This window comes from Wyeomyia smithii, chromosome 2, assembly GCF_029784165.1.
Source record: "Wyeomyia smithii strain HCP4-BCI-WySm-NY-G18 chromosome 2, ASM2978416v1, whole genome shotgun sequence".
Lineage (NCBI taxonomy): Eukaryota > Metazoa > Arthropoda > Insecta > Diptera > Culicidae > Wyeomyia > Wyeomyia smithii.
The window spans coordinates 225,179,964-225,196,977 of record NC_073695.1 but is presented as its reverse complement, the minus strand read 5'-3'; the positions used below and the strand labels follow the sequence as shown (position 1 = coordinate 225,196,977).

The 17,014-nt window shown below is 37.0% G+C and overlaps 1 protein-coding gene across 8 annotated transcripts in view; it reads right to left on the bottom strand.

Moving 5' to 3' along the window:
* LOC129723435 (A-kinase anchor protein 9) overlaps positions 1–17,014 on the bottom strand; it is a 70,264-nt gene that overhangs the window by 33,460 nt on the left and 19,790 nt on the right. For 5 of the 8 annotated variants that reach the window (XM_055677652.1, XM_055677653.1, XM_055677654.1 and 2 more), the window contains exons 2-4: positions 12,680–15,244; positions 12,476–12,616; positions 12,020–12,301 (exon numbers count right to left, since the gene is read on the bottom strand). In XM_055677652.1, coding sequence (XP_055533627.1) covers positions 12,020–12,301; positions 12,476–12,616; positions 12,680–15,244 — 2,988 coding nt within the window. The remainder of the gene's footprint in view (positions 1–12,019; positions 12,302–12,475; positions 12,617–12,679; positions 15,245–17,014) is intronic. The other 3 variants (XM_055677657.1, XM_055677658.1, XM_055677659.1) reach the window with 1 other exon arrangement.

Here is a 17,014-nt window from a genome sequence, read left to right as displayed (position 1 = left end):
TGCCTTATATCGAGGCATGACTGTAGTGCAAAACGGATACACTGAGATAGGGAAACATGGACACACGGATTTTCCAAGGATATTCACATGTTATATCGGTTGTGCACTACAGATGTTTACAAAGTACACCCGCAAGAGATATCAGCAAATATGAATAATTTAGAACAAGCCACATAGGCCCTGAATGTTTGTCTTAATCCTAATCCACCGTCCCAAACTGTTCCTGTTTTTGTGCGACGGTTTTTTTTTGCGCGAATTTTATTTTGTGTGACTTTTTATATGCAATTTTTTTATTTGTGTGAATATTTTTGTGCGATTTTTTTGGTGCGGTATCCCATGCTATATCGAAACCCATATAGTATCGAAATCCGTACTGCCGTTCTACGCATAGTTATCCCATGTTACTTTTGGTCGATTTTCGTTTTTTATCAACAATGAGTCTATTTCCATGTATATTTTTGAAAAACTTTTAAATATAACATTGTTTGTTCCGAAAATCTTGAAAAACTATACCAAGTCTGTTTGTCCCATCGATGATTTTCTACACATATTTGTCCCACTAGATTTTTTCTATTCTAATTCATCCCACTAACCACTAATTCCCACATTAATAACTTGGGAAGGGCTACATAGCACTAAAGACTTCTCCTAACAACGTTTGGTACATTACAGGTTTCAGGAATTCGGTACCGAGAATCACTTTGCTTGATTATTAAAATGCGGTACGTTCATAGCTTTGTTAATGATAACTAAGCCATGTTTGCTGGTTTGTAATCTGAATGCTCTTTATTTTCGAGCATAAAAAAAGATAAACGCATGAAATTCATACTAATTAGAAGTTGTAAGAACTGTCTTTTGTGTGTAGCCAGAATGGTGAAAGCCCAACAATGTTCAAATATGATAGAAATGGGCAATCAAAAAACAATTCCCCTTTGTAATGATAAGTCATCTGATACTTATTCAATTAACTAAACTTTCATCTCGACTATCATCACTTGCGTATACAGACAACAAGATTAGCGTGATCATTTTCGTGAAAGGTAAAACAGCCTTGTATCCCCAGTACGAACTTTGTATTGGTAAACATCAAATGCACGTGGTGGGACTGATATGCAGAGAAATTACATATTGGAAGGCAAATTTCTCGGCATTATTGTCCCAGTGGGTATTTTTATGGAGAAGAGTGTTAAATCGAAAAACCTTCAACTAGATTTATTGAAAACAGTCTATTGCAAGGTAAAACTGGTCAGAAGCCCATAATTGCATTTGTCACATTGACGCAATGCGTAAAAGTATGGTAAAACTTTAACATCGTTTTTCTCGTTTGCATGATTTGGAACATGGGACAAATATGCGTAGAACGGCAGCGTTCACCTTGATGTTTTTCTTCAGTTTTAAGCATTATAAAAATGAAAATTCATATGATAGTTACATGTACATGCCCGTTGAGCGGTTGGCCTTCTGTTAAACTAAACTATGCGCCAGTAGGCCATGAAATAAAAATAATAAAAATGAAAATTCAATCGTCATCGGTTTCAGTTGTCATTTCGTTGTATCCTTAGAGAATTTACTAATGTCGTTTTCATTTTTGCGGTGTAGCTACCCCGCGGACTACACTTTGTCCTACCACTGTTTTTTTTTACATTTTCCGGACTATCTCGGACTACCTTTTTTCTGTCCCGGACAGTCCGCGAAAGAAACAGAGTGCAGTTTGAAGACACCAACACATTCACACGTATGTGTCAAAATCAAAAAAAAATGTGTCAAAATCGGTTTGCTTTGATTATCGTTCTTCGCGTGTCAAACATCTGGTTGAATTTTATTTATTTTATTTTGTTATTTTGTCATTTTTCAGTAAATTGGCAAATTTTTCGTACAGTAGCACAAACGCGATAAAAGACAATGGCGATAATGACCAAAACAAAAGTGACAGCTACCTCTGGTATTACGCACACCATTGCAACTGCTCGGGAAGTGTTTTTTTTTTCAGCTGCAAAGCGTAGTCCGGGACGGGATAGTCCTGCCGTAAAAACGAATTCGACATAAGGAAACGTTCTTCAGTTAAAAACGTTTTTCAAGTGGGATATAAGTGTGAATGAAAGGGTAAGTCTTTGTCATTTTCGAGCTGTATATTGTCTAATAAATAGTGTAAATTGTATTTATTTAACAAAAACTGTGCCGTACGGATTTTGTTCTTGTTAATTGCTTGAATCGAAATCCGTACAGCGTGTGTATCATGCATGTATTGTTGAACTTTCTTCTTGTTTTCAGCATATAATGGAAGAAAACAAGTATAAATATACAACAATATCGCACGCTTAGCCTTGGGGCTAATAGCGGTCTCGATCAACTATCGAAGAATTCGTTATCGATAAGTATAAATATATGGCAAACAATTTCGAAGAAGCTGTGACTGAGGTGCGCAAGGTAAAGTCGTACCGGGAAGCTTCGAGAGGTTCCGGCGTTCCGATTACTGCAAGGGGTGCCAAAACGAAACGCTACGAAAATTGCACTGTTTCAGCTGATATAAAAAAATAGAAAACCGTGTGAAACTTTTGAAACCAATTAATCCTCAAAATATATACTTTCTTAGATTTAAAGATAAATTATAAATAAAAGATGTACATTTTTGTACTTCTATATCTATACGGATTTAAATTCATTGCTGTATGGACTTTGATCTAGTCTTTATAGCGTGTGTGCGGATTTCGATTCAAAAGTGTACGGGTTGTGATTCAGACAAAAAACTGTGTACGGGTTTCGATTTAAAACATGTTCTATTAACATAATTTTTTCGAGTTTCAGAGTGATTTAATTCATTTTGCTTGAAAACAGTGATAAAATATAAGTCGACCTATAAGTGAACATGTCAGTTTAAGCAATATGTGATTTCTTGTTTTTCTATTGACCGTCGAAGATTATCATGTGCTTAGGTGTACGGATTTCGATCCAGCACGGTATGCAAAAGAACCACATCCGACGAGATTTTCAGTTATTATTTTTTTTTTTCCTGTATGGGCTTCCTCACTACGACCAGAATCGTAGATCTATTGTGAGATATGCCCGGGTGTCTGCTGTATCCCGCACTTCTGTTAATAGCAATACCTCTATTGAGAAGTGGCATGCTTATAATTATTGTTCATCAGTGCTTGTGTGTAATGTGCTACTCTTCCTTACACGCTTACTGTTCTACTATACCGATACTCGTTCCTCTTGCCAAATATCACCAATTATAATTCCCTGAAGAAGTTTCGTCGTGCGTCCTTCTGGCCAGTTTTATTGATAAGAGGGACTTATTTTTTGTTAAGAGGAAGTCACGCAAAGGTATTTGTAGATTTCAGCGTAAAGGAAGGGTAACTGGTGGGGAGCCTGAGAATAAACCCATGCTTAATTCCTTTTTGACAACGGATGGCCTGATGCTACTAAGATTCGAACCCATGACCATCCGCTTGACAAAGCGGACTCTGTAACCTTGCGGCTACGCAGCTCCCCCATATTCACTCGTTACATAAGTACTGCGTCGGCCAATTACTATTTGAGCCAGTTTTACGTAAGAAAAGTCACGTATTGCTAGGATATGCGGTCCGTATCCATCGAATAAAAAAAGATTTTTTCAATAATATTGGGGATACATTGTTTCATAGCTACACGTGAAGTTTCAAATTTTTTTGTTTGCGATTTATTTTGTGCGGTCCCTATCTCTCGCACAAAAACAGATATATAACACAGCTTATCACATAAACGCAACGTACTACATCTTTTCTGTGAGTGTCCTCCTTTACCATCGTAGTGTCTATCTAACCCACCGCAGGTGTCCGTCTTTCCGCACCATATCAAAAAAACTGCAATTCGAAGTCTTTTTTTTTTTGAAGACCCAAGCACATAAAACTTGAAGGAAATTCACCAGCACCAAAGATAATTATGATAACAAATGATCTTAAGTTCTAATGTGTATGACTACTGCGATCTTAAAAGCAACACCTGAATAATTATTTCGGTTAAACCTTAGGGTGCCCGTCTTTGCCCACTTTCCCTCGACACCAGTAGGCAGCAAAACCGTGCTGGCTATGCCATTCTACCGAATATCGAAGCTAGCCATTTTTTCGACCGCATATTTTTACAATCACAATGTAAGAAGGAGCACTGTGATTCATGATGCAAACAAATAACATGAACTTACACATCAACGCTTGAGTGAGCACTGATTTCAATTACTCAGTGCTCGACTGAGTAAAAATTTTAAACCCAATTTGATGATAACACCAACAGAATTGCACGATGGGCATTCGTCACATTTCTAATACAACATGGAAGCTTATTCTACATCTCTACCTGGTATTAAGACATGATTTTGTCAATAAAGTTGTTCCTTGAGTTTATTCGACTTTCTAGAAATAAAATTTTTTTGTATAGGACTCAGTTCAAAAATTTTTAAGTCCCAGAAAATCAATTTTTTTTTCAAAAAATTTTGGCATACAAAAATACAATTAAAAAGCGATATTAATGGAGCTGCCACGCATTGCAAAAATAGAAAGAAATGCAAGTTGTAAGTTGAAAACAAAATATAACGTAGATGTAGAGTGGCATTTTTGCGACTTCTCATGGTAAGGGCCCATGCGATGCAATTGGTGGCATATTGAAAAGTTGCCAAGCAAGTTTAGCTAAAGAACATGAACATCCTATTACAAAAGCGAAAGAGTTGTATGAATAAGCTAACGAAAAAGAACTATTATTTTATCAAAAATGTCATTTTGTTGGGTATTATATAAATATGAATATGAACAAGGAGTAACATAATGGGCATATATCAAGATGGCTTGACAAAATAATTCTTTTTAATTCTTTTATCACCAATATTTAGTGGTTAATTTGTGAGTTCGAAATCCAATTTGTGGTAATTTGTGGTTAAGTGGTTTCCGAGAAATTTTCAAAAAACTGGGTCAAGCCATCTTGAAACATGATTTTGCTTCAAATGAATCGGACAACGATGATATATACATCAATCGAAAGCTCTTAATTTGTGGTTCACGAAAATGTAATTTTAAGGTCATAATTACTAGTGTTTGTACAGAAATTTGTGTTTTATTGTTCACGTAGTTCTACGTTTTGTTTATTTGTGGATGACGCTGCTGGCCGCTAGTGGCGTTGGCTGTTTGCGGTGTTTGTCATTGCTACACTGAGCGTGCGTGTGGGGAATATGGTGAATATCGAGATTCGGGGAACTAAGCCAACACACTTGCTACTACAGGTAGCCCAACAGGCGCAGAATGGATATGTGTAAATTTGTTGTCAAAAAGGATACCGGTAACGAAAATGTACTTTCGAAGGAAATCAATCCAAATTCGACGGATTATTTTTCGAGCGCACAGAGAAGTAAATCGAGTGGAAACCTGGCCAAAATTATTTTCGCTACTGTTTAGTAATATGTTGGAAAATATTTGAGTGAGAAGTGGAAGTGGCTGGTTCGAGTATTGTATCAAAGAGTAACTCTAAATATCACGCACAAAACTTGATGTTTACATTAACATAGCCTATGTGGCTTCATTAATGTTATTGAATAGATGAAGATAATTTGTGTTCGTAAAACGGGCAGCGAAACAAATCGAAGAATTTACAAGAAAAATGATGTAGCAAAACATCTTCATTTTGAATTTTTAAATTTGTTGCTCACAGATTATATGATGCCTCGTGGAACCTACGTAGGTTAGAAAAAGGCTTTTGGACGGAGTGTTATTTACCTGGATTATTAATTCTGTGCATCAAGTTAATTTTAAGTTAACTTAAATTAGTTGAAGTTCATTCACATAACTAATCTCATTTAATCTTTGTTGAACTGAAACTCTGTTTTAAGCATGAGGCAGGTATTTGTCAAAATATGTCATGAACAACATTTTTCAAACGGGTCGCAAATGTCAATCTGGACGTTACCGGATGAGATATTTGCGTGGATGTGATGTTATGAACTTCCATTCCCCCGATGATTATATGATCGGATCCCGCGAGATTTGATAATTCTTTCAATATTGAAAACGCTCGAAAATACGTGAAAATCACCAATTTCGAAAACTTTTTAAGAGTAGCCATAAATTTTAACATCGAAATTTTTATCAACCGGTTTATTAGCATTGAACATAAAGAATTCATTTGGTGCATAATATAGATTAATTGTTTTTTTTTTTTTAACGCCTGGCACAACTTGGTTCGATTCCCAAAAAAATTGTCAAAAAAAACATAACAGAGGAGCAACATTAAGTTGGATCCCGGCAGTTTATTTGAACATTTGTTTGAATATTTCCAAAACATTTTTCAGAATCTAGGCGATGAAATGGGATAATTATTGTTTGCCATTCCTACTGGTTCTGAAAAATAATCCGACGAATTGGATTGCTTTCCTTTGAAAGTACATTTTCGTTACCGGTATCCTTTTTGACAACAAATTTACACATATCCATTCTGCGCCTATTGGGCTACCTGTAGTAGCGAGTGTGTTGGCTAAGTTCCCCGAATATCGATATTTACCATATTCCCCACACGCACGCTCAGTATGGCAATGACAAACACCGCAAACAGCCAACGCCACTAGCGGCCAGCAGCGTCATCAACAAATAAACAAAACGTAGAACTACGTGGTCAATGAAACACAAATTTCTGTACAAACACTAGTAATTATGACTTTAAAAATTACATTTTCGTGAACCACAAATTAAGAGCTTTCGATTGATGTATATATCATCGTTGTCCGATTCATTTTAAGAAAAATCATGTTTCAAGATGGATTGACTCAGTTTTTTGAAAATTTCTCGGTAACCACTTAACAACAAATTACCACAAATTGGATTTCGAACTCACAAATTACCCACTAAATATTGGTGATAAAAGAATTAAAAAATTACTTTGTCAAGCCATCTTGATATATGCACATAATGGAGCAATATTTTCAAACAAACAAAAATAATAACCTCAAAAGTATCACTCTTTTGTTCCGATTTTAGAAAATAAGATACAAGCGAAGATGTATTCAAATAATGAGGTGTCAATCACTCTTAATGTATGTTTAAGAATATATCATTTGAACCATTTTAACCCTTTCCTTAAAAACAGTTCGCCCAATCGTCTTGATGTCAAAGAATGATTTGTATAAAATTGACCTTAAACTTCAATGAACTTTTGGTTTTTGCTGGAGAACTACGTACGAATTAGGAAAAACGTGTACTTTCTATATAATATTAAAAAAAACGAACTTAAATTCAAAACAAAACAAACACCGATGCATTTATCATGTTAATTACCAGGAGCTGTTTGATTTTAAATAACTGTCCGAATCTTTTAAAATCTCTAGAGTACAAATATTTTGAAAAATGTTGAAACAAGATTTTTCTGAACTTTGTCTGTATGTTCAAAAAATATGTTAAAAATGTGTTAAAAAAATCTTCCATAAAAAATTGATTTTCATTTCTTCATCCTGGACTTTTTTTAAAGTTTCGCAATAACTTGAAGTTTCTTAAAAAGAAAATTTGAAAAAAGTTCAATTATTTTTTCTAATGTTTATTTTCAATCATTATTTAGCAAAAAAAAAAATCTCCAGCGATATTTTTGCATGAGGCATTATAAATTCTCTGCAACTCAGTTTTTCTATACAACCAACGGATTCTGAGCTCAATGCTTCAAAGAAAACCTATGCCACAATGCATACGATCTTTTAGAAAATAACTCATGGGGCTAAAATCTCTTCATTTGTGAAAAGTGCTCAGTTTGCTAAGCCAAATACGTGTGCAAAGTTTCATTCGAAACAGAAATGATCGATTAGATTTTTTCATATTTTTAGGTCATTCGGCGCGATTTTGCTTTACAGGCCTTGTTCGATTTTGGCAACACGTCCAAATTTAAATTTTTTATAATACCTACTATTCAAGAGAGAGAAAGAGAAGAAATTTAATAGCCAATTATATAGCCAATCCGAACAGTATTGTCCGACTGAAGCGAAAGTTGCTGGTGGCAACATGTTTTTATGTTACCAAAATTGAACGTTTTGATCTGTATTATTTATTATTATAATTATATTTTTTATTCATTTATTGATAACAAAAATTGACATCTTTAGCCTGTAGGAACATCTAGGCAATATTCCAACCAAATGGAAAATAATTGATTAAAATCTTTGTCCTATGTTGCCCCGAATTTATGCACTAAAGAAAATATTTTATTAAGTTTACAATCATCCAGACCTAAAAACTTTCAACGATAAAAAGAAGATTGATTCTGTAATTTAAACAGAACCATATTTGGATATACAGACAGAAAAATGCCAAGTTAAGATGGATATAGTGCTTCAAATTCAACTTACAGATAACAGTTCTTGAATGTTTGCTTTCGGACCGGTGCTGTTACAAGCTCAAATTTTTGTACTAAGCCGGTCACTGAATAAGGCAATGTATTCACTTTGGCATTGATTGCAAGTAAACAAGAAATAATTGCAGCTCCTAACCCTTCTCCTGGCAGTTTATAATCAACAAAACACACAGAATACAGAAGAATTACTCGAACCTTGCGTCGTTCACACACAAATGATCGCACCCCATTTGGAATTACGTTTCATTAAATTCGCGAAAACACACTTCTTCTTCTATTAATAAAACGGACATTTTAAGACAGAAATAACAGCGTATTTTTCACGTGCACCTCACTCAATCGACTCGTAAGTCACGCAACTTTTTCTACTTTTCTACTCTAATTTGAATTGTTTCCGTACACTAACAGCTCGTAGAGGGTGAAATCAAACAATCACACACCGGGTGAACAGTATCAATTCTACACCACTTAATTTGACGCAATCTTTTCACGGTTAACGATTATCACATGGGACGGCGGCGCCAACATGGGTCAATAATTCCAACTGAATAAGAAAAACAAACAGCGAGCGACCCTCTATCTACACACTTCTATCCCTGGCACTATTCAAATCCCAACTGACAAGATTGAATTGAATCTAAAAATACTGGCCGGTACTCCTTTGCTTTTCGGTTGGCAGTCAAACTGCACATGCGCAAGTATACAGCGCACTCCAATTCTAGTACGATTTGTTCTAAACGTTTCACATCATTCTCACTGTATCTCATCTATCCTCGTTAAGTGAGTTACAGAACAGTGAGATAGGGAACCAGGCAGTCGGTAGATTTTGTATTCTTGTTCGGTTTTGAACTGATAAGAAGCTGAAATCATCTGCTTAAGAAGAGATATAAGAAATGGGTACTACAAGAGATCCAAGACGCCAGATAACAAAACCCGGCTTGCTTTGACATAATACTTCGTAAAACGCTGTCACCTATGAGTAACTATTCAATAACAATATTTACGAGTATGTAGGGGAAAGTAGGTAAAGACGGACACCCTAAGGTTTAACCTACATAACTACTCAGGTATTGCTATTTAGATCGCAGTAGTCACACAAATCGAAACTTAAGATCATTTGTTGTCATAATTATTTTTGGTATTAGTGAACTTCCACCAAGTTTTATGTGTTTTGGGTCTTCAAAAATATGGCTACAAATTGCTGTTTTTTGACATGGTTGGGAAAGACGGACACCTGGGGTAGGTAAGATGGACACTACGATGGTAAAGGTGGGCACTCACAAAAAAGATGTAGTACGTTACGTATTCTTTTGATTTATGTGTTAAGTGATGGCCACACACTATTCTACGTTATTAGAGTCCATCTATACATCACGTGAACAGTTTGAGAGGGTGGGTTACGATGAGGCAAAAATTCACGGCCTATATGGGTTGTTCTAACTGCTAAGTGATTGATATCTGCTGGTTTTTCTTGTGGGTGTACTTTGTAAACATTTGTAGTACACAACCGATATTACAAGTGAAAATTCTTGGAAAATCCGTGTGTCCATCTTTCCCTACCTTAGTGTGTCCGTCTTGCCCGACCTGGCTGTAAATTTTTCAAACGATCGTAGCTCTCTATCGGAACATCGAAAATTTGCTGGATTTTCACTAGAAAACCGAGGAAAGACTAATTAAACACTTTACAATCGAGAACAAATAAAAACACACAAGTTTCACGAGTTTTCTACTATTTTCCGTGGAATGAAAAATACATCAAATACCGCGTTCACGAGAATATTCTTTGTTTTACTTACAAATTTGACAGTTTGCTTGCTGAAACCCGATAGTGCATCTCAAAAGTATTAACACACTACAATAAAGATATTCGCATCACTCAACTATCATAATACGATTTAGTTTGTGAAATATTAAAAGTGTCCATCTGACCCGCAGTGTCCGTCTTAACTTACTTTCCCCTATTTATAAGAGTATCATTAGAGTACACTGTATCAAAAAAATGTACTGTATCAATCGAAAAAAAAGTTAAAAATTCTACTGATTCATTTCATGTCACAATTATTCAGTTTGGCGCAAAATAAGTTTTGGTTTTAGTTTTCAGTGCAGAAAACTAACAAAAAATTTTCGTTACAACAAGGCTTGATAATTTTCAATAGTACAATAGATCGCATTATCAAACAACATTTTCCTGCATTTTGGACCAGGTATTTAGTAAGACAATTCCGGAAGTCCCAGTTGTTCATTTGTGTGGCCCACTTTTCTTGCAAAATAATCTCTGAAGGGCATCCTTAAAATAACTTTGAAGAATGTTTTGAACCATTATCTTGGAAAACTGAAAATTTAATCCGTATGCCAAAAATATCATTTTTTTTTCTTTAGATTACGATCCAGATATATAAATAGGTCCATGGTAGGCTGAGCAGATATATATGTCGAATGCTTTATTATTATATTTTATTATAAAAACATAAATATATGTTGAAACAGGAGGATTATTGTTCCATTTTGTTTACACTGGTCTACAAAATCGAAAAAAGTTACCCTAGAGCTCAGAATAGTAGCCCTAAATAGATTATAGCTTTTCAACCATTCCTGTGAATTTAGGGGCCCCTAGTATATACAGAAGTAAGTCAATAGTTCGCAGAGAAGTTGCTCGCCGCTTACTTGAAAACTCATTAAGGTAAGTCTATGAAAAGGTTATCTTTGTTAGAGGCGCCAAAGTTCACAGGAGTGATAAAAAAGCTTAAATCTGTCATTTTTTCTAGGTTGAGCTCTAGGGCAAAACATGTTTACCAGTGTTGCCTATTATATAAACTAGATGAAAAAAGAGATGCGGAACTCAAATGCGGAATACAATTACCTCGAATATTTTTTGTCAAAAACGATTAAGAGTCAAAACATCTAAATTTTCTTCAGTAACCAGTAAAAATGCTAAATACATTTACGTTTTAACTGCCGCTATTCGCAGTCCTATTTAAAAGTCCTATTTAAAAGTCCTATGTTTTCTTGTTTTTTTTTTTTGCGGAAATGGGTCCATTTTGGCATGCTCTACAAGAGTAGCCATTAAAATCGAGGTTGTGGGAATCAAACCTCAGTTTTTTATTGGCTATTCTTGAAAAACATGCCAAAATGGACCCATTTTCGCCAAATTTACACAGGACTCGCAACTTTTACATAGGACTATTATGCGAAAAGCGGCATTTAAAAACTAGATCACGAAAAACATGAGTACACTAAGGTCGCTTTTACGCGGGTTTTTTTTACGCGGCTTTTTTTTACGCGGATTCCGGAATTTATGCGGTTTATTTACGCGGATTCCGGAATTTACGCGGTATTTTTTGCGCGGATTTCGGTTTCCCTTCACTCGGAATGGAGGTTTTTTTTACGCTGATTCCGGAATTTACGCGGTTTTTTTACGCGGATTCCAGAATTTACGCGTTTTTTTTTACGCGGCACGTATCCCCGCGTAAAAAGTTACTTTAGTATATAGTATTTAGTTACTACAAACAACCATGCGCGTCCATCAATTCAATGAATATTTATACTTCAAAGCCAATCATCGCATTATTGTCTTTTAGACACAACATTGAAAACAGCAACTTCGAATACCAACGTGTGAGTAAGCAGAAAATAAAATATTATAAGTAAATTTAATAAAAAGCTCTCCTACCTGGATTTGTACTTCCAGCTCCTTTAGCACATCCTGTCGTGCCAGAGCAACCTGTTCCTGCAGGCGCCGCTCGTAGCTGATGATTATCTCGTGCAGATCGTCACTTGGCTCAGTGCCAACGTCAACGACCTCTGCGGCAGTGTTAGTGCTGTTGGTGGTGCTTTCAGCTGTTAGTAACACGTCAGACTGCCTTGAACGACCGGCCGGTAAAGCAACCGGTGGTACAATTTGGCTTATTAGATGAGATGCATCTTTGCGCGTGAGAAGTGCTTCAATATTAGGCTGGTATGGTGTTAAATGATTGCAAGTCGAACGTATTGGTTTCAGTATCACACAGTGTTTAGAAGAGAAGAAAACATGTGAAAATCGTTAGACTTTTTCGTTACTGTTAATACATGCTTTTAAAATTTATGCAGTATAAAGCCAAACATGCTCAGAACTAAAACAGAGATTTACCTCAAACTCTTCGGTGGCTTCCCTATCTTCGTAACACTTCAGCTTATCCCGTAACTGCTTCACGGTTTCCTCATGTTTCCGATTCAGTTCCGCAATTTTATTCTCACACAGCTCATGCACAGTTTGCTCTAAATTGAACTCCTAAAAGTAACAAATAATTTAATTCAATTCTATATTTTTATCTTTCACAAGAAACAGCCCTACTTGCTCAATCTCGGTGGTCACCTCCATCACTTCATCGGCACTGCCTTCGGTGGTATCAATTGTGGTTGGAGTGATTTTTCTATGCGTCGGACTAAGATAAATGAGCTCTTTGATTTTTCTCTTTGGGCTATTAGGTTTTGTCTGATAGCCACCATTTTCCTCTGGAAATTCTTCCTGGTCGGAAATATCGGACGCCGATTCATTGGTCAACCGTCGACTATTTTGCGATATCACTTCTTCCGAAAACTGCTTCTCCAGTTCCGTGCATTTTCTCTCAAAATACGTACGCTGGTCAGTCATTTCCTGATCATGGTGCGCTTCCAGCTCTTCTCGCTGTCGCTCCATTTCAAGTTTTAAATAATCATCAAACTTGCCTTGTACCATATTAAACAGCCGCAATTCGTCAGCGGACAAATATTTCCGAAACTGCTCCAGCTGCTTGGAAATAGCAGGAGGAATGTGGAGTGGGTTTTGCTCGGAAAAGTCAATATCGAGGTTCAGATCTAGTTGCCTCTCCCGTGAGTTCCGGTTTGATCGTTCTTCCTCAGGAAAATCAGAGAGTGCATCATCTGTTTCACTTACTAAATCAATCGATATTTCAGATAATCGTTGATTACTTTCCTGATCTCGCATCCAGTGCGGTTTCTGCTTCATAGCCTCAGTGTGATCAGCCAACTGTTTGCGCAGGTGATTTACTTCCACCGTTAGTTTTGCAACACTTTTGTCAGATAGATCGCGAGCCTCTATTAGGGTTTCGATGAGCTCTTTCTGTTTCGAAAGCTTACTGTACAACTCTCTGGCCGGTTCATGCTCACTGACCATCGGTCTATATTCGGTTGAGTTAGTAGCCAAACTAATCGAATCACCCGATCGTGGAGGATCTTTCAGAGAGTCTGTGCGAGTGTCTCTAAGCATAAACTCATCGTTATAGTCTTTGTGGGTTATAATCTCCCGTATCTTCTCAAATTCCTCATCCACGGCTTGAAGTACACTCAAGCTAGTAACACTATCGAAGCTTTGATGATCGTTAGGATTTTTGATCGTCGGTAACGAATCTGGAATATTCTCTTTGTTGTCTTCGTAAATAGTGCTGCCAATATTCAGCTGCTTCTGTAAAACTTTTTCCAATAAAATCTTCCGTATCTCTGTACCTTTCTCTGTGATTGAATGGTGTTCCTCATCCGTATTACCTTTACTACCCGAATGATTAGAGCCCGTAAGGGTATGTTCAGATTCCTCAGATATATCCTCTAAAGCTTCCTTGAAATCAGTTACCTTTTCCATCTGCTTGTTGGAAGTGGAATTTTCACTCTCGCTCGGAACTTCCAAGTCATGTTTCGACTGAACTTCTTCAAATGATTTGCTAGAGGAGAATATTTTTTCTTTCAAATCTGTAGAATCATTACTACCCAAGGAAAAATGCTCTTCTTCCACCAACTGTGAAACTATGTCATTTCCGCCTGCGGATGCTTGAATCGAATGATTTGACATAACCATTTCCTCTATTGAATTGTCCTCTTCGATGTTCCGTTCCAGCGAATCCGACGATTTATCGTCATGTATCCTCATGATTTTGAGACTAGAAAATGAAGGTCTAGGGTCTGCTTCTTTATTTTTATCGACACCTTCAAAACTTTTGCTCCTTAGCGATGTTAATTCCCCCCTTGAATCCTTATTGCTATTCTTTGGTTTAGAAACGCTTCCACTACGCGAACTCGGGTCAAAATTATCACTCATTATGCGATCACTTTCAGTATCGTGTGCTAGCTCGGAAATATCATTCGTTGTGTTTAAACTATTTTCACTACTATTTTCTTGCACATTGGGCTGTTTCTGAACTCTCTTCAATGAATTCAAATTCACCTTGCTGTTATTGATTAAAATATCATCGTCATTCAAAGGAGAAAGCTCTTTTGTCTCGAACACTTTTGCACTTCTAGGATCGACTTCTGTGCCCAACAGCTTCCGACTTGAGACGCCCTGCTCTTGTGATTTATCTATTTCGTCCAGAATTCCATCCAATGAGTCGGGCTCTTCTGTATGCTGTAGAAACTGTTTACTCACTATATTCCCTTCCGACGAAAATTCATCTTTTTCACTTAACTCTTGGAAATGATGTGCTATCTCGTCCCCAGACAATTTCACTTCATCGATATCGAACCCCACCGCACTTCCTTCTCCCGCATCAATATCAAACAACTGCTTTTTTCTTTCCTCAATCGGTCGATTCTTCCGACTGGGTGGGACTGCACTTTCATTCCGATCTACCAGATCTGTAAAATGTGGCGCAGCACTATCTGACAAGCTGCTGGTGGTGTTCCCATCGTGTCTGCTGCTACCTTCGTCCTGCACTTCGATCTCTTCCATAATCTCTAGACTGTCTTCATTGTTAGTGCTTGTGCCTGTGTTACTATCGATGCTGCTCGGTGCACTACTGCCACTGAGACTACCGATAATTTCGTCCTCTAGGTTAAACCGAACCGATTGCTCGAATTGACTTGACCTGGTTGTCGATCCACGTGTACTGAGGCCGGATTTATCGTACTTCGATGCAACCGCTGAAACCTGCAATGATATGTAATATTATTCATGGTTTTGCAATGGGGGGAACGCACGTAAGACCAAAATTATGTTTGAAAACAAAAAATGCTAGCAGCTGAAACATTGTACGGAACAGATCAAAATAGCACGTTTGTGGATTTATTCTACCTGCATTGTCGAACAGCATAAATGCCACTTTCGCGGTAGAAGAGTTCAAAAATGTAAACCAAGGGTTCAACATAATGTATATTCTACGTTTTTTTGAGTTCATTTTATTTTCGTGATATACCTACTGTATAATGGAGGAAATAAGATTACATTGACCTAGCAGAAATTTTTCATAATTTAATACAATTAAAATACATTAATTTGGTACATTTGGCACATTGGATAAAAGATGTTTAGCATCTCCCGAAAACTGACTGAATTCCATTTAGAGGAGGCTGTTTAAAATTACAGGTACTTTTAGTTTTAGAAGTCATGTTGTTTTACGCGGGTTGAATTTTTCAATAACTCAAAAACGATACAAGAAATTCGACCTCATTTCAATCACGATTTCCGTTTTAGTGCACAAGTAATCATATATCAGATTTTAAATAAGAATCACAATTTTTGGTGTAAATGCTGGAAATGTATATCATTGTATTTTGGCCTTAAGATGACGATGACGACTATCATATTAAGTCGAAGTTTAAACGTTTTGGGATGGTTTTCTACGTCATTTTTTTAACTCAATTTAGTCTTTTTTACGCGATTCCATACAAAGTTAGAACGAATCCCTCGCGTAAAAAAAACCTGACTGTACATTCAAACCCTCTATTTTACTACATTATACCGAGCAAAACTATTATGGCTACCTCGTCTATAACCTCATTTCCTACTTTTGTTTACCTTTTAAAGGGACTCCACACTAAGGGTGAAAGTACTCCTCCAGCCCTTTATCGATCTAATAGTTAGTTGTGCACCTCCAAGGTCAGCTTTTCGATATTCAAGCATTGCCGTTATTCATTCGATAATAAAGTTATCAAGACCCTTGACTTATCGAATGCTCCTTCATCATCAAGCAAAGCTAGTGACGAAGGCTCCGGAAGCGAGTCTGACCATCCGGTTGTATGTTGGTGTCAGTAGTTTCACGGTCGAGTCTCCTCTGCTAATTATTCCCATTCCATAGAGTAAGTCGCCGATCCTACTTGCAGAAGTGAGCGACAGGCACCTCGAGGTAGTCTTGTTCCAACGATGGTCAAAATGCGTAGTCTGGTGGCGCAATTTGCAACGGTCAGCCTACAGTATGCTCTAAGGCTGAAAGTTCGATCTAAGATATATCTCAAGATTTCGAGCTGGTTCGTTTTTGGAACAGGAATGCGGTCAATAGATATGTCTTTTTTTTGGTTGTCGGCGAAGATTGGGGCTCCCATAGAAGATGGTGGATTAGCCCATTTGACGACCGCGTTGACTACAGTTTGTAGTTTTCGACCTAGCCGTTGTTTTTTAGAGCCAGTTACAACCAGCAAGATGTCATCGGAGTAGAGAAGAATCTAGACTCCATTAGGAACAGCTCCAAAAACCGGTTGCATCGCCACGAAGAATATAGTGACGGATAAACAAGAGCCTTGTGGGACTCCGTTCTCTAGTATATGTATCTGTGATAGTTGCCATGCTACCGCTACTTGAAACGTACGATTCGATAAGAAGCTGGCCAGTATGTTGAATAGCCGTCCTGATACACGCCATTTCTTCAACGTCCTTAGAATCTCATGCCTCCAGGCAGTGTCATACGCCTTGGATATATCCAGT